This window comes from Varanus komodoensis, unplaced genomic scaffold (assembly GCF_004798865.1).
Source record: "Varanus komodoensis strain SLA01 unplaced genomic scaffold, ASM479886v1 scaffold1, whole genome shotgun sequence".
NCBI lineage: Eukaryota > Metazoa > Chordata > Lepidosauria > Squamata > Varanidae > Varanus > Varanus komodoensis.
Genome location: NW_025335268.1, coordinates 29,586,058 through 29,599,826, shown reverse-complemented (window position 1 = coordinate 29,599,826; position 13,769 = coordinate 29,586,058). Strand labels below are relative to the sequence as shown.

Here is a 13,769-nt window from a genome sequence, read left to right as displayed (position 1 = left end):
TGCAACTGGAAGTGGTCAAATCATCACAGTATTAACAATGCCCCTCTTTTTTGCCTATTGCTGACAAGATAGAATAAGTGCCAGGGCAGCTTTCCTTGGAAGAGAATCCCACAAATTCAGGCTGTGTGAAAGCATTTTCCCCAGCTGATTGTAGCAGTTGGTGTGAGTTGAGGAAAAGCCCCTGAAAGTTGCAGGATGGGCCATGTGGGATAAAATTCTGAGACACTTTTAGGATGGGAGTTGTTGTGCCATAGTGTTATATGTGATGTCTGCAGGTTCCTTTAAAAAGTTCTAAAAACTTCTCTGCCCACTATGAACAGCTGCAATGAGACTTTTTCTGCACACAGAGAAGGGAGAAGAACTGCTGGCCACTGAGGTAACACTAAACTTTGGCCACTAGCCTCATATTCTTAGAATGATGCCCTGCTCCTGAACGTAGCTGAACCCCTTCCCACACTTTGCAGAGTACATAGAACTGAAAGAGCAGTTTTTCAGCTTACATAAATGGAGCCACATGGAGGGGCCTCTTCTCAGTCAGCCAAATACATGAATCTTGCCTCTGATGGTGGAGGCACCTGGGGAAGGAATGGGGGCTTAAATGCAGACGGTAATGTGGAGATAGGCTGTCCTTCAGGTGCCTTGATCCTGTGCCATGTAGGCTGAAATCTTATATGTGCTGTTGGCAAATGAGCAAGTGCCTTTGAGAATCACTGTGCATTCTCCAGTGCTGCTTAGCCTGGAGAATTTTAGCCTATTGTACAGGGACTGTGAAATGAAAAACTGTTCTATGGTTTGGCTTAAGCTCAAGTCTCATGGCTTCCAGTGCTGTTTATATGTATTAGGACCTTGAAATTTCATCTAGGCTCTTGCCTATAAAGATTACCTTGTATAATGAACATTTGCTTAGAATCCAAGCCTTAGGCATTTCCCCAAGAAAATCAGTATTGGCTTTTGGCCCGTTAAGGAGCTGTGAAGAAGAAAGTGATGTGCACCAAAGGGGAAAATGTTGCCTTGCCATATTGACAGAATGCTGTCATGCTTCAGTGCAATGAAAGAAACAGTTTGTTCTTCCTGGGATAACACTTGCAAAAGCTGGAGGGCTTTTGTGAGTGTTCATGAAAATGTTTACCTAACCTAACATTGTAGGGCTGGAGCAAAAAGGCCCGTCTGTTGAGGGAACACTCATGCCCCATGGGTCTGAGGACTGGACTTGTGCTCCACCCTGGGCAGCTTTCCCATGAGCAGCCCTTGATATCATCTCATACGCAAGCCAGATCACCCCGTATAGAAGCCCATGGAGATGCTTTCACCGCACATGCATCTCTTCTGATGATCAGGCTGTTTGCATTCCTCCAAAAGCTTTCAGACAAGTAGCCCTTCATATCGGCCTTATACCAGCCAAATCAACCCTTATGCAAGCCAGTGGAATGGGACTTGGGTCATATGGGTTCTATTCTTTGCTCGGCCATGCAGCTCATTGGGTGACTTTGGACCAGTCACAGACTCTCAGCCCAACCTACCTTATGGGGCTTTTGAGAGGACAGATTGGAGAGTTGGAAGATTATGTGCACTACCTTGGGTTCCTTGCAAGGGGATAGAGTCAAGTTATCAATATAAGTTAATGATAATGATGACAGTAATAGTTATGATAATGATGATGATCACTTGTATCTTCGTGTCCATGTAAGAGTTCAGCTTTTACTCAGATTCTGTCCTGACCCCACCTCTCCCGCTGCCTGCTTATTTCTCCTGAGCGGTCCTCAAATTACACCTGTACACACTGATGGAGATGCCTTCTCCATTGTATTGCATGATTTGAAGGACTGCACCTAAGTTATGAAATGGGCCTAGACCTGAGGCAAAAGGTGGACTGTTTGCACTTTTAAGTTCTCTTTGCAATTTTTCAAACACAGGTGGTTTCATAATCATGCATTCTTGCTTCAAATTTGCACACCATCCCTATCTAGTCCTCTATTAACCTTAGGAATGAGCCTTGAACAGCATGATGTGTTGTGTAAATAATGGTGTTCAGAAGGGTTGCTAGTGCATCAAGATAGTTCTCTAACTATGCAGTTGTGTTTCCCTTTTCTGCCTCATTCACTGGAATAGGTAGAATTAGCCTAGCATGACACGCAGAGAAGGCTTTTGGCACAATTCTAAACATTTTTTACTCAAAAGCAAGCATTGCTAAGCTCAGTGGCATTTCTTGATGAGTATGCCTAGAATTGCAGTGTCCTGCAGTTCATGGGTATCGTCTGAGTATGCTTAAAATGATATTCATGCAGCTAGAAGTCCCTCTTTATTCAAGGCATGTTCTTCTCATTACAGCCAGGCATAGCTTGCCTAATTGCACCATTAGCTCAGAGGTGCAAAATGTTAAGACTCAGAGGCCAAATCCAGACCTTCTGGGTGTCCACAAGTATATATTAATTCATAGGTAACATTTCATATGCATCCATTTTTTAAATTCAACAATTCAGTTGATCAGTAGCACTTTGAAATTCACGTATCCAGATTAAAAATGGCAACTGTTAGAGATGTATGCCAGGAGAAGTTGGGAATGGAACCTGGGAATGCCACTCAGTTAGCTGCTTCCCTTTTTGCAGTTGGCTGTAGATGACTTGACAACAGTTTTTAATGCTCCTTCCCCCTTCAGTCTCTCACACTGCTTTGTTTTATTCAAGTTTTTAAGAGTGGAGCAGGACAAGGACAAAGAATGCAGCTTGGAATGCACAGGATCCTCTCAGAAGTCATTGTGTGCTTCAGATGGCCGGACTTTCCTGTCTCGGTGTGAATTCCTTCGGGCAAAATGCAAAGATCCTCAGCTAGAAATAGCCCACAAAGGCAACTGCAAAGGTAAAAAAATTCTCCAATACATTCTTCATTGTGGATACTTCAACCATACTTAAAATATTAATTCATTTAATTTAGAAATGAGAGTGAAAGAACTGTTCCATTCCTTTAAGCAACTGATGAACATTAAGATAAAAATCCCCAGTGTAATGTGACAAAACCAATCTGGGAATTTAGATATTTTACCAAGCTGCAGCTATGATCTCGCAGTCCAACTGACCATATCACAATACTTTGGCCATCTGTATAGACCTGCCAAGTGGTAAGAAGAGTTTTTTCACAAATTACAATCATGAATCACATAAGAACCTGCGAAAAAATGGTCTGCATATGCCAGTATATACCTAGACAGACAACCTCTATATAAATATGTCATGTGCTTAATGGCTTAACCATGAGATGCAAAACTTGTTTTGGGGACATAATTCTGGTGAGTCATGGTACATTTTGCGATCTGCTGCCATGGTTAATAGTGGCTCACTGATTTCACCCAGCAGCTTAATGTTGAACCACAGCCCTTTAGCACTGCTGAGACACGGTTGTACTGTTATCAACCAGAGTGAATAGAATTAAAACCAAGATTTCATATGAGATCATTCAGGCCTTTCCTCTTGCCAAATTCTTTCTAGAAATGTTTACTCACAAGTAAGGATCCTATTGAGAAAGATCTGTCTTAATGTTAAATGAATTCTGTTTGCAAAGAAAATAAAATAAGGACATCAGAAACTAAATTCTCTTCCTCTACCTTGTGCCAATAGAACTGAAAAGAACATGGGGACAATTAATTCAACACTAATCTCTCATCTATGATTAAGAGGAAGCAATAAAAAACAGGTTGGAATTACAAATAGGAAGTTTTAATTAAAGGCTCAGGGCCCTCCAAAAGTTTCAATAGTTCTTATCCACGTTGGACAGATTGGTCCTGCAAATATGTTAGATATTGTGTGTATATATATACTGGTCTGGAAAATCCTGAGAAGATTTAAAATACAACACTGGACTGCAATGATTTACAAGCAAGGCTATTTCATACTAAGGGAATGAACAAAGGAGAGGCATTTCATGGAAAAGGGCTTGAGTAGATGCTACTTAAATCTGAAGTACTGCTGTATCTTAGCTGGTTTTTCTTTTCAACCATGTGTCTGTTGGTGAAAGTGTTTGTAGTAGACTATTGAATCTATAAGTTCTCTTTTGGCATCTCTTTCCACATTTCTTGGTTAATTAGCTAACATCTTCCCTGTCAAATTCTTTGTATCTGACTAATCTGAAAGTCATTTCAGCTAATTGGTGCTAAACTACTCAGTTTTTTTGTATTCCCTGCTTAGGGGAAATGTTGATACATTTCCCAGCTTAAATGCAGGGTTTGATTCTCAGCACAATGCTTTCCTTCTTTATACATAAATACTGGTGATCACAAAGGTTTACCTTCACTCACACTGTATCCAAAAAAGAGACCACACAGAGACATCCTCTTGAAGACAAACATTCCTTATTTCTATTAGCTCCCAAAAAGCCTCTAAAGAGACACTCTGTCTCACCCCTATTCTATCATAAATGAAACATGCTGCTTGTTCTCTTAGTCTGATATGTAGTGCTCTGTTGTATTGTTTAATTGGCTGGATCTCTCTATGTACTTGTGGCAGTTAACAAGGAAGACATCATGGAGTTTTGAGATCCAAGTTCCTGTTATTCCTTTTGACAACACAGAGTAGACCTTTTAAGACATTCCAAATTCTGTAGAGGACCGCAAAGTACTTTTAGGATTGTTCTCCCTTCCAGCAGGCCACAAATTATATAGACATCCAAAATACAGGAAATTTAGTCAAACACAGATTTTGTCTTGAATGTCATAATCCAAGTCCGATAATTCTGAGGTTGTCCAAAGAGTAATGCCCTTTTCTGACCTTTTCCACATCTTCTCTTTATTTCACAATAATTAGCAGTTTTATTAAAATTCCCCTGTCCATTGGGCTGTCCCTGCTTACAGTGTATTTTGGTAAATGTGGATTCTTCAGTAAATGGACTTACGGTGGGCATGTGTGCCCTTTTTCCATGGTGAACTGCATTATTTCATTTGCTTAGATATGAGGTGAGCAAGTTGTGCTGTGTATGAGGGTCCTTCTCATTCTGTTGAGAAATGCCATGGACTTCTGCTCCCTCCACCAACAGAATCCAGAACTTCTGTGTCACTCTCCTACCGGATGTACTACATCCATGCTGAATTTTCCAGTTCCCTTTTGCTCTCAGAGATCTCTTAATGAAACTGGGACATTTTAAGAGTAATGAAAGTTCATCTGTAGATTCATGAACATTGTTTAACGTTTATGTGCTGGAGATGCAACTGTAATGTGGAATTGCCACACATGCAGTTGTGCATTGCTGATTTCAACAGGCAGGTCTTCATGGAGTATTTGACTACCTGGAAGGCGTTAAGAGAGGAGAACTGAAGTCCTAAATATGCTTCTTTTGGGATACAATAAATTTAAAATCAAATTTTGTATACTGTCCTGAGATGTTTGTAGTGGATGGGTCAGAAAACCTTCCAATAAATAAAGCACATGGACAAATCAACATGTTTAAAGCTTACTAATCCTACCTGAGAAAGCCCCCACCGTAAATCAAATTTAGGAATGGGTGAGAATTCCATTCGGTTCACATATTTATGCAAATTTACCTAATATGCATTTCCTGGACTTATGCAGGAATTTGATTGCCATTTGCAGCTTTCACATTTCTGATTGTTGTAATCTGGTTTGTCAATGAAAAATGCATAAATAATGTACCAGGAAAAGTGCATGCAAAATGTGCATACTAGGGACAATTGCATACAAAGCACCATATACTATAAGGGAGTGTACAATTTAAAGCATATACACTGGGAGAAATGCATGCAACCATGTGCTGCATTTGTCTTCTTTATTCCCTTTTTTCCTCTTTCATTTGTTCATATATATAAGTGGCCACCTATACACGTGGTTTTGCTGTAGGTTTCCTGAGATCCTAACTCTTCCCTTTATATGCTCATGGAAATGTTATCGTTTCTTGCCAAATTCTGAATCAACACAGAATGTAGAATCTATTAAAAAGTATTCATGTAATATATGCAATAAGGCCAAAAACATAAAAATGTGGCTTCTACAGAACATGAATATTGATGCAATAGCCAAGAATTCAGAGTAACCATTTCCCTTTCTGTTTTTAATATTTAAATACATGTCTATCAAAGCATGTTTAAGTTTCATGACTCCTGCCACAATACAATGGGTGTGTTCTAATAACCAAGGAAGTCTTGGCCAGCCTTTTGAGTCTTTTGTTTTCTTCAGAATATTTATTCCCTAATAGTTACTTATGTTTCCAGGAAGAATAATTACTTTCCTTTTGTTGTTGTTAATGATTCCATTTTTTAAAAAGTGGAGGGTGTGGATCTGATTAGAATTTCAGAATAGTATAACGGAAAAGTTACTTAAGGACTGGGTTGTGATGAAAAACAAAGTTATTTGCAGAGCATCTCTTTCTGTCTACCTTTCACTCCAGAGGCCTGTTCCACAGCTTTCAGTAACTAATTTTTGAAATAATACTATTATGAAAACATAAGATGGGACTCACCAGAAGTATCCTTAGACATTCCCCAGTGATTCTGAGTAAAACTATAGCACAGTGACTCTTCATGCTCAAAAATTACTAATAATCCTCCTCATTTTCCATATTATAAAATGCTTTCACTTCCTCACGCTGTTAGAAGGACAGATATCATGGTATCAGAGATCTCTCAAAAATGCATTTTCTAGCCCAGTTTTATCTGCTTAAGAACTCCAGGGGTTGTAAAATGCTGTGCAGATTAAGGGACCTTTTGGATTATTTCCCCCATACAATAACTGCACAGTTGTTGCTCAGAAACCAGAACTCTTTAGAAGAGCACTCCTATTGCAAGGGAAAAAAGCAATGTTCCAGGTGTCTGAAAGTCTATACTGGTCTCTGTATTTTTTCAGACTGGGCAAACATCTAATGTGGCATTAGGACCAGTGAAAGCCATTTGGAATGATGGGCAGCAAATAGTTGCCACTGCAGAATGGAGAGGGGATCCTTCCCTTTACTGTAGGGCATCTCTTCCAATAATAATAATAATAATAATAATAATAATAGTAATAGTAATAATAATAATAATAATAATAATAAAATTAGAACCACCATGACTCTCCCATAGCTAACTTTTCTCTGCAGCAAGGTCTCCTACAGCAGAGTTTCAATACATTGCTGGTATGAGATCTGATAGGGACTGTTATTAATGTTATACTATGGTGTGAAGACAACCAAATTGTTCTCTGTTTCTGTATTTAGTTTCCCCCTTAGATCTCATGGGATTAACTCTTTTCCATGTGCTGTTCAGTTTCAAAAAGCTGAAAAACTGAGGGATTATTGGAGTCAGGAGGCTTTTCAGGAAGCCAAAGGGTTGTAGAAGGTTTAAGTCAAGAGCTTGGTCAGGTTATAAGGACCTGGCTGTCTGCTATAGAACGGGCAAAAATGCTTTGCAGGAGGTTCCACAGAAAGGGATAAAAGTGAACAGAAAACTGTTGTACTGATTGGTTCAATCTGGGGAAGGAAATACCTAAATCAAAAATAAAAATTCTAAGGAAGAATCTGAGGGGGGAGGAGGAGGAGGAGGAGGAGAAGCAGCGGTAGCAGAGACAAATGGAGGAAGGAAGGAATTCCAGAAAGTTAATGCTGCAAGAACTAAAGGACTGGTTGAGAGAGAGCTGTACATATGACAGAATGAAATTGCTTGGATAAGGCGCTTGGGTAAAGTCAGGACAGATTCTAGTTGTGTAAGGTTAGCTGGATGTATTTATGCATGGTTACTTCATTACCTCCCTCCCCCGTGCCCCCCTCTCTATTTTTCAGTTGTTTGTATGTATTCAATCCAATTTTAAAACTTTTTCTTATTAGCCATTTCCTGCAGAATTGCTTGAATTCATTATTGCATTGTTTGAAACTTTGCTGTCTCTTCTCATTTTGGGTTGCCCATCTCATGCCTAACAGTCAATGCCTTCAGAACCTAAAGTAGATATCTGAGATCCCAAAAGTTTTAGGCCTGGTTTTGTGAAAGCAGCCTGAGAATAGAGGCAAAGATTTACATCTGCTGGCAGTGGGGAAAGGACATAGGAAGGGAAGGGCAAAAAGAAGCAGGCACAATGTTTTGCCTTGCCTCCTTTGTACTCACAGGTCAGGTTGCTGCTGCTGTGTGACACAGAATGAAAGGTTGCTAAGCATTCTGGAGAGGCATGGAGAGTTTATATAAACATGCACACCTATTATCGCTAGTGCCAGGTTGGCTACAGGGGATAAACGAGGACCTTACCAGACTCTTTAAGTCCTTCCACTGAGAACCTCCTCCAGGTGCCTCTGCTAACAAAGATAAGGAGGGGGATATTATCCAGGGAGAGAGAATTTCCATCCGCTGTTCCCAGCTTACGGAATATCCTCTCCAAATAAGTAGGCCTGTCACTAGGGATGTACCCAAACAGAGAAATTTAGCTTGTTTGAGTTGGATGTGTTTCTTGCCTGGTTCTGATCTAATGATCGGAAGTGGGCTGAGCAGATTTTTTTTTTCCACAGAGGTTCATTTTTTCACTGAGGTCCATTTCATAGAGGTCCATTTATTTATGGAATAAAATGTATTTAATATCAGCTTGAAGCTCTATTATTGCAATCAATACTAAAGGTCCTGCTAAAATTTAAAATGGAAAGTTAGGCCTCAATAGAGAGAGCAGGGGAAACAGATGAACAGTTATTGGAAGTTATAGAATTGTCTCTTAAAAATAGGGAAAATAAGTAGTTTCAAAGCGGGGCATCTAGAAATGAAAACAAGCTAAAGGCATGTTTAAAACTTCAGATGAAGACCCCTCCTTTAGGCCAGTTCCACTTTTTTCAGTTCTGTTTTTTCCACTCAGTGTTATATCCTATAAATATTTGTGCTTCATTTGTATAATATACAAGCCAGGCTGTTCCTGCAAGCGTGACTTGAGGTTTTCTCTCTTTTGCTTGATCAGCAGCAGTATATGGGTTCTGATAGATTGTCTCCTCAACAGAGTGAAGGTTTTCCTTCACAGCCTCTAAGATGGACCATGATTTTTACATTTTAAAAAATCTTGCAAATTAAATGAACATTAATAAGCACCTGAAAATCACATGGCCCAGGCAACTCTGCACAAATTACACTACAGCTCCATAGTTTTCAGGTGATCATTTCACAGATTTCATTAACAGTAAAGCAACTGCACAAATCATAGAATATCTTAGGAGGTAAAAGTCTGCAAGCTGGCCCACCTTGCGCCACCATGAGTAGGTGGCAGCCCAGGGCTGATGAAGCAGAATCCAAGAATCTGAACCAGGAAATGCCACTGGATTTTCAACTCTCCCCGTCAGATTAGAAACATATCCCTACCTGTCACCCATTGTGTTATCAATGGAAGCAATAGTTTAGTGTTTCTATTACTTCAAGCATGCTTATGATTTCATAGCTTTTTAAGTGCCAGTTGTGTTTGTGAATATTGTGATGTTTTCATGTTTTATTGCTTACATGATTCTGTTATTTTATGCTTTGTATTGTACTGTAAACTGTCTTAGAATAACTTTTATGAAGGGTGGTTTAGTCAGAACTTAAATCAATGCAATATAATGATAGATCAAGGTAAACTGAAGCCAAAAGAGATGAAAGGTGCAATCCTATACAAGTTAAAACAGAAACAATCCGACAATCCCCAGCCAGCATGTAGGAGTCGTGGAACTTATTTCTGTCTAAGCATGCCTTGTAGCATGTCTTCATCTGCAAATTCATGCCTGAACATTTTCTGACAGCTTCCTCTGCCCTGAATCCATTGCAAATACTCCAATCCAGCTAACAGTGGTCACTGAAAGCACTGAAACCAATAGTTCAAAAGGTGTTTAGAATGCAAACCTGCACAGGCTCAGAACATTTTTTGAATTGGGAAATAGTTTTGTCATGGTTCTAGCAACAGAAAAGTAGAAGCAATGGCCAAGCATGGAATGGTCGTTGGGGAATGGGGAGGAACAGTTAGGTATGTGTTGCATTAGTGAACATATGGCTATATAAAATTATTCCCTCCCTTGGGAAAGCTTGGGAAAACCAGAAGGGCATATGGAGTTCAGTAGAGGAGAATCCCTAGGCTTACAATCTAAAAGGCAAGACATATGAAGAAAAGAGGAAGGAGATGGAGGAGAGGAAAAGCTAGTTCAAGCACCAAGATTCATCTCTGATCAGCTGCATTGTGAACCTTTCATCTTTCCTTCTATCTTATATTATCTTTCCAAGCTTTTTAATCTATGCATACATGACTTTATATATATACCTAGCATATATGAAATGCATATATATGAAAATACAATTTTCTAGCAATTATACTTCCGCAAAAGTGGACCAGCCATTCAAATAAGTTTGCATTTGAAGTTGGGGCCTAAATGCCACCTGTTCAAGTACTGAAAGCTTTGCAAAGTCCTCTCTGTATTGCATTATAGGATGTGAACATTTATCCTTTAAAAGTTGCCATATCAAGTATTTTAGTTGTCAGAATGGCATGGTCTATTCATTAATTTCCAAGAAGCAGGCAAATACTTTAAAAGAGACTGTAGATCAGCATCTTAAGAGTATCTTAAATTATTTTGCACAACAACACCTCTGTAAAGATGGCTTATTGTAAAAGCAGGAGTCACACAGGGATACCCTGGCTGTGTTGTGTTAGAAAGTCATAAATCAGACCGGTCATTTATTTAAGTTCAAGTTAAGTTCATTCATTTAAGTTCAAGTTAAGATCTCTAGGGCTTGAGGCTCTATTGTCTTTGCCCCCCCCCCCCATCCCTGGAGCAGGGACCATGAAAGTTGCTTGGAAGTGGAGATCAGCCCATGGGCTGTGAGTAGTTCAACACCCCTGTGTTAGGGGCTGCATCAATAAGTCCCAATAGGTCTGGCCTTTGAGAAGGAAGGACTCACTGGAGAAAACCCTAATGCTGGGATTGATGGCATGCAAAACGAGAAGGGGATGGCATAGCTTGAGGTAGCTAGATGGGGTCTCTAGGGTGGTCGGTATGGGTTTGGGTGGATTCCAAGGGATGGTGGAGGACAGGAGAACCTGGAGGAATGTTGTCCATGGAGTTGTGAAAGATCAGACATGACTTAGCGACTAAACACAAGGTCAGGCCTTTGCTATATGTGACCTACCATCTGCCACAGATCATGCCCTAAATTGTTCGGTAAAAACCCTGTAGTCCCTCAGCAGGCAACGTGAAGACTTCCTTGAAAGTCAAAAGTGTGAAAACTGCAAGGTACATATCTCATTGTTATGAAGGAATAGACATCATGTACGTGTTCTAGGTTTTGTTGTGCCACTAAGTAGAATTAAGAGGAGAACTGGATCATTTTTCTAGTATTCTGTACAAAAAGAAAGGAGCTTGTTCCCCTGTCCTTTCCCACAACGGCTAACTGGTAATTGAAGTTGAGGGTTTTAATGTTTGAGTGGCATCCCTTCATCTCACACCTCAGCATCTTCAAATCCCAAGTCTGTAATCACTGCCAGCTTACAATGTCTTGTCTCAGTGAAAGCAATATCTGTAACAGATGTGTTTAGTGGAGGAAAAACAGATTTCTTTTTTTCTGGTGCACTGTCAAAAGAACAATGTTCTTTTGCCGATGACTTGTTTCCTCTACTGAACAGACCCAATAGGCATATTGGAAGAAGTGGCCTTATAAAAATGGATTTGTTTATCTCCCCCACCACTACCTAAAAAAGTACCTTTCTGACTTCTGCAGGTAATATTTATTTATTTTTATTTGTGCTGGTGTTTCAGAGAGAGGGAACACTGAATGGTACATGATAAGTTTATATTCAGATTCTGGGCAAGAATTAAACTCTCAGCTTGAGCCTCCTGCAAGGCCAGTAAATCCTCAAATATGCCAGCTACATAATACGTAACAATTTTCATGGCCATGTTTGACAAAATGCTGCAATATATGGAGATCTCAGAGCACCCTTTGTCAGTAATCATTGCCATCCATTTCTTCCATATCCACTTCAGTATTATGGACATGGATGTGTAATGTGTGTTACGTTTAGCTTCAACATTCTAGAGAAACTAACTTTTTACATTTATATTTATTTAATAGATTTATCCTCGGCTTTCCAGAGTAAACACTCCCACAAAGCCAATTTCAACTGCCCTTAAAAAGCAAAGCACATAATCAAACCCTAAAAAACAAGGCTCATTTCAGAAATAAGATAGCAAATAAGATAGGGCAAATACATAAAGCCTCGTGAGTTTTATGGTGTTCCAGAAGACGGGACAGCCATTTACAATACAGAAGATGCCCAGCCATGGTTAGCAGAGGTGGCTGGTGCTCTTTGGGGGCTGGAGGGGCAGGAGGCAAAGCAGTGAATGGTAGGGGGAGCTAAGGGGTCAGCCTTGGTCCAGCAAAGTCAGCAGCACTTTGCAAGGGAAAGCAAACTGAAGGAAAAGTAACTTTGAGACCATGACTGCAATGCAGAGGGCTGGAGCTAGAGAAAACAAGAGAAGATGGGAGAAGAGAAGCAAAAGCACTGCGCTGCTTAGGAATCTCTTGAATCTGTATCAACAGCAACAGAAATGGTAAACGGAGGGCTTGTTAGCAAGGCACTCTGAAAATAGCAATTAAAAAACTGAAACAAAATTGGGAGAGAAAAGCAAAGGAATGGTGGCTCCTGGATAGCACATACATGTGCCTTAGGCATTTATGTTTTCTGTTTGGTGAAGGGGAAAGCAGTTGTCTGCATGAGAGGATCTCAGCATGGCTCTTTTGGGTAAGCCTTTCAAATAATGCACTGTTTGATCCAGTGTGTTCAGTATTGTTGAAACAAGGTGCTACTTGTTTACAGTTCTGTTATTTCAAGTAGTCTTTGAGGAAATGGTGCCTTTATCAAAAAGCAGGCTTCTCAAAAGAGGATTAGACAAGAGGCGTTGTGATTTTAAAACATTTTAAAATGCCTGTCTCATCACTCACTAGAATTTGTGCTGGTGCCAAAAAGGTGAAAACCAAGGAGGATTCCAGTAGAGCATTCTTTATTTTATCACAACACTTTAGTAAATATCTAAACTGCTGAGTGATTGCAAATGAGAAATGCATAGAAGTAAGCTCAGCTTAAATGCCAATGTTCCAGTGCAGGTAATGTCTCTTTGCAGATGCAGAAGGTAGATTTTAAAACAACCCAGAAATCATCAGCAGCCTGTTGCTGATATTTATGTATTTATATGTAAATATGTGTGCATATACTATTTTTTCAGGAGAATTCGGAATACTCCTGTATTTCTAATAGGCTGGCAACAGTGGTGCTCTGAGGTCAAATATAGCATCCCTGTAGATAGATGGCTGTTTTTGTTTCATTGCAAAGTCATGCCCGACCCATCATGACCCCATGGACAACATTCAGGGTCATGTCCAGTGAGTACTTGCTTCTCATTAGGTGGCCAAAGTATTTGAGTTTCATCTTCAGGATCTGGCCTTCTAAAGAACATTTCCCCCAAAAACACTTATATGGTACCCATGCATGGGGGGCGGGAACTCTGTTACACAGCCTGTCCTGGGTCCTGGATTCTTCTGTTCAGGGTTCCTCAGGCACTTATGCCTCTTTTCCTCAACTGCCTGTCATTCAGTGATTTGCTGGCAGTAACAGCTTTAAGCTAAAAGATGTTGGAACTTTCTGTAACTTGCTGTGGGGGAGGTTGCTCTGGTCCTGTCCCTTTTTGCTTTTGGCCCCATGCACCACTGAAATGCCCCCTAAAGCTTCTTTCACATGATGCCTTCAGGATTAAAGAGGTTTAACTTCCTTGGTTTCACTGACTAGTGTAGTAGCATTTAAAGTTAGTGCAGATAC

The 13,769-nt window shown here is 40.0% G+C and overlaps 1 protein-coding gene across 1 annotated transcript in view; it reads left to right on the top strand.

The window, feature by feature from the left end:
* Window positions 1-598: 598 nt before the first annotated feature.
* Window positions 599-13,769, top strand: part of SMOC2 (SPARC related modular calcium binding 2) — an 89,778-nt gene continuing 76,607 nt past the window's right edge. Inside the window, exons 1-2 of the mRNA XM_044448224.1 lie at window positions 599-607; window positions 2,685-2,856. Of these exons, the coding sequence (XP_044304159.1) occupies window positions 599-607; window positions 2,685-2,856 (181 nt within the window). The remainder of the gene's footprint in view (window positions 608-2,684; window positions 2,857-13,769) is intronic.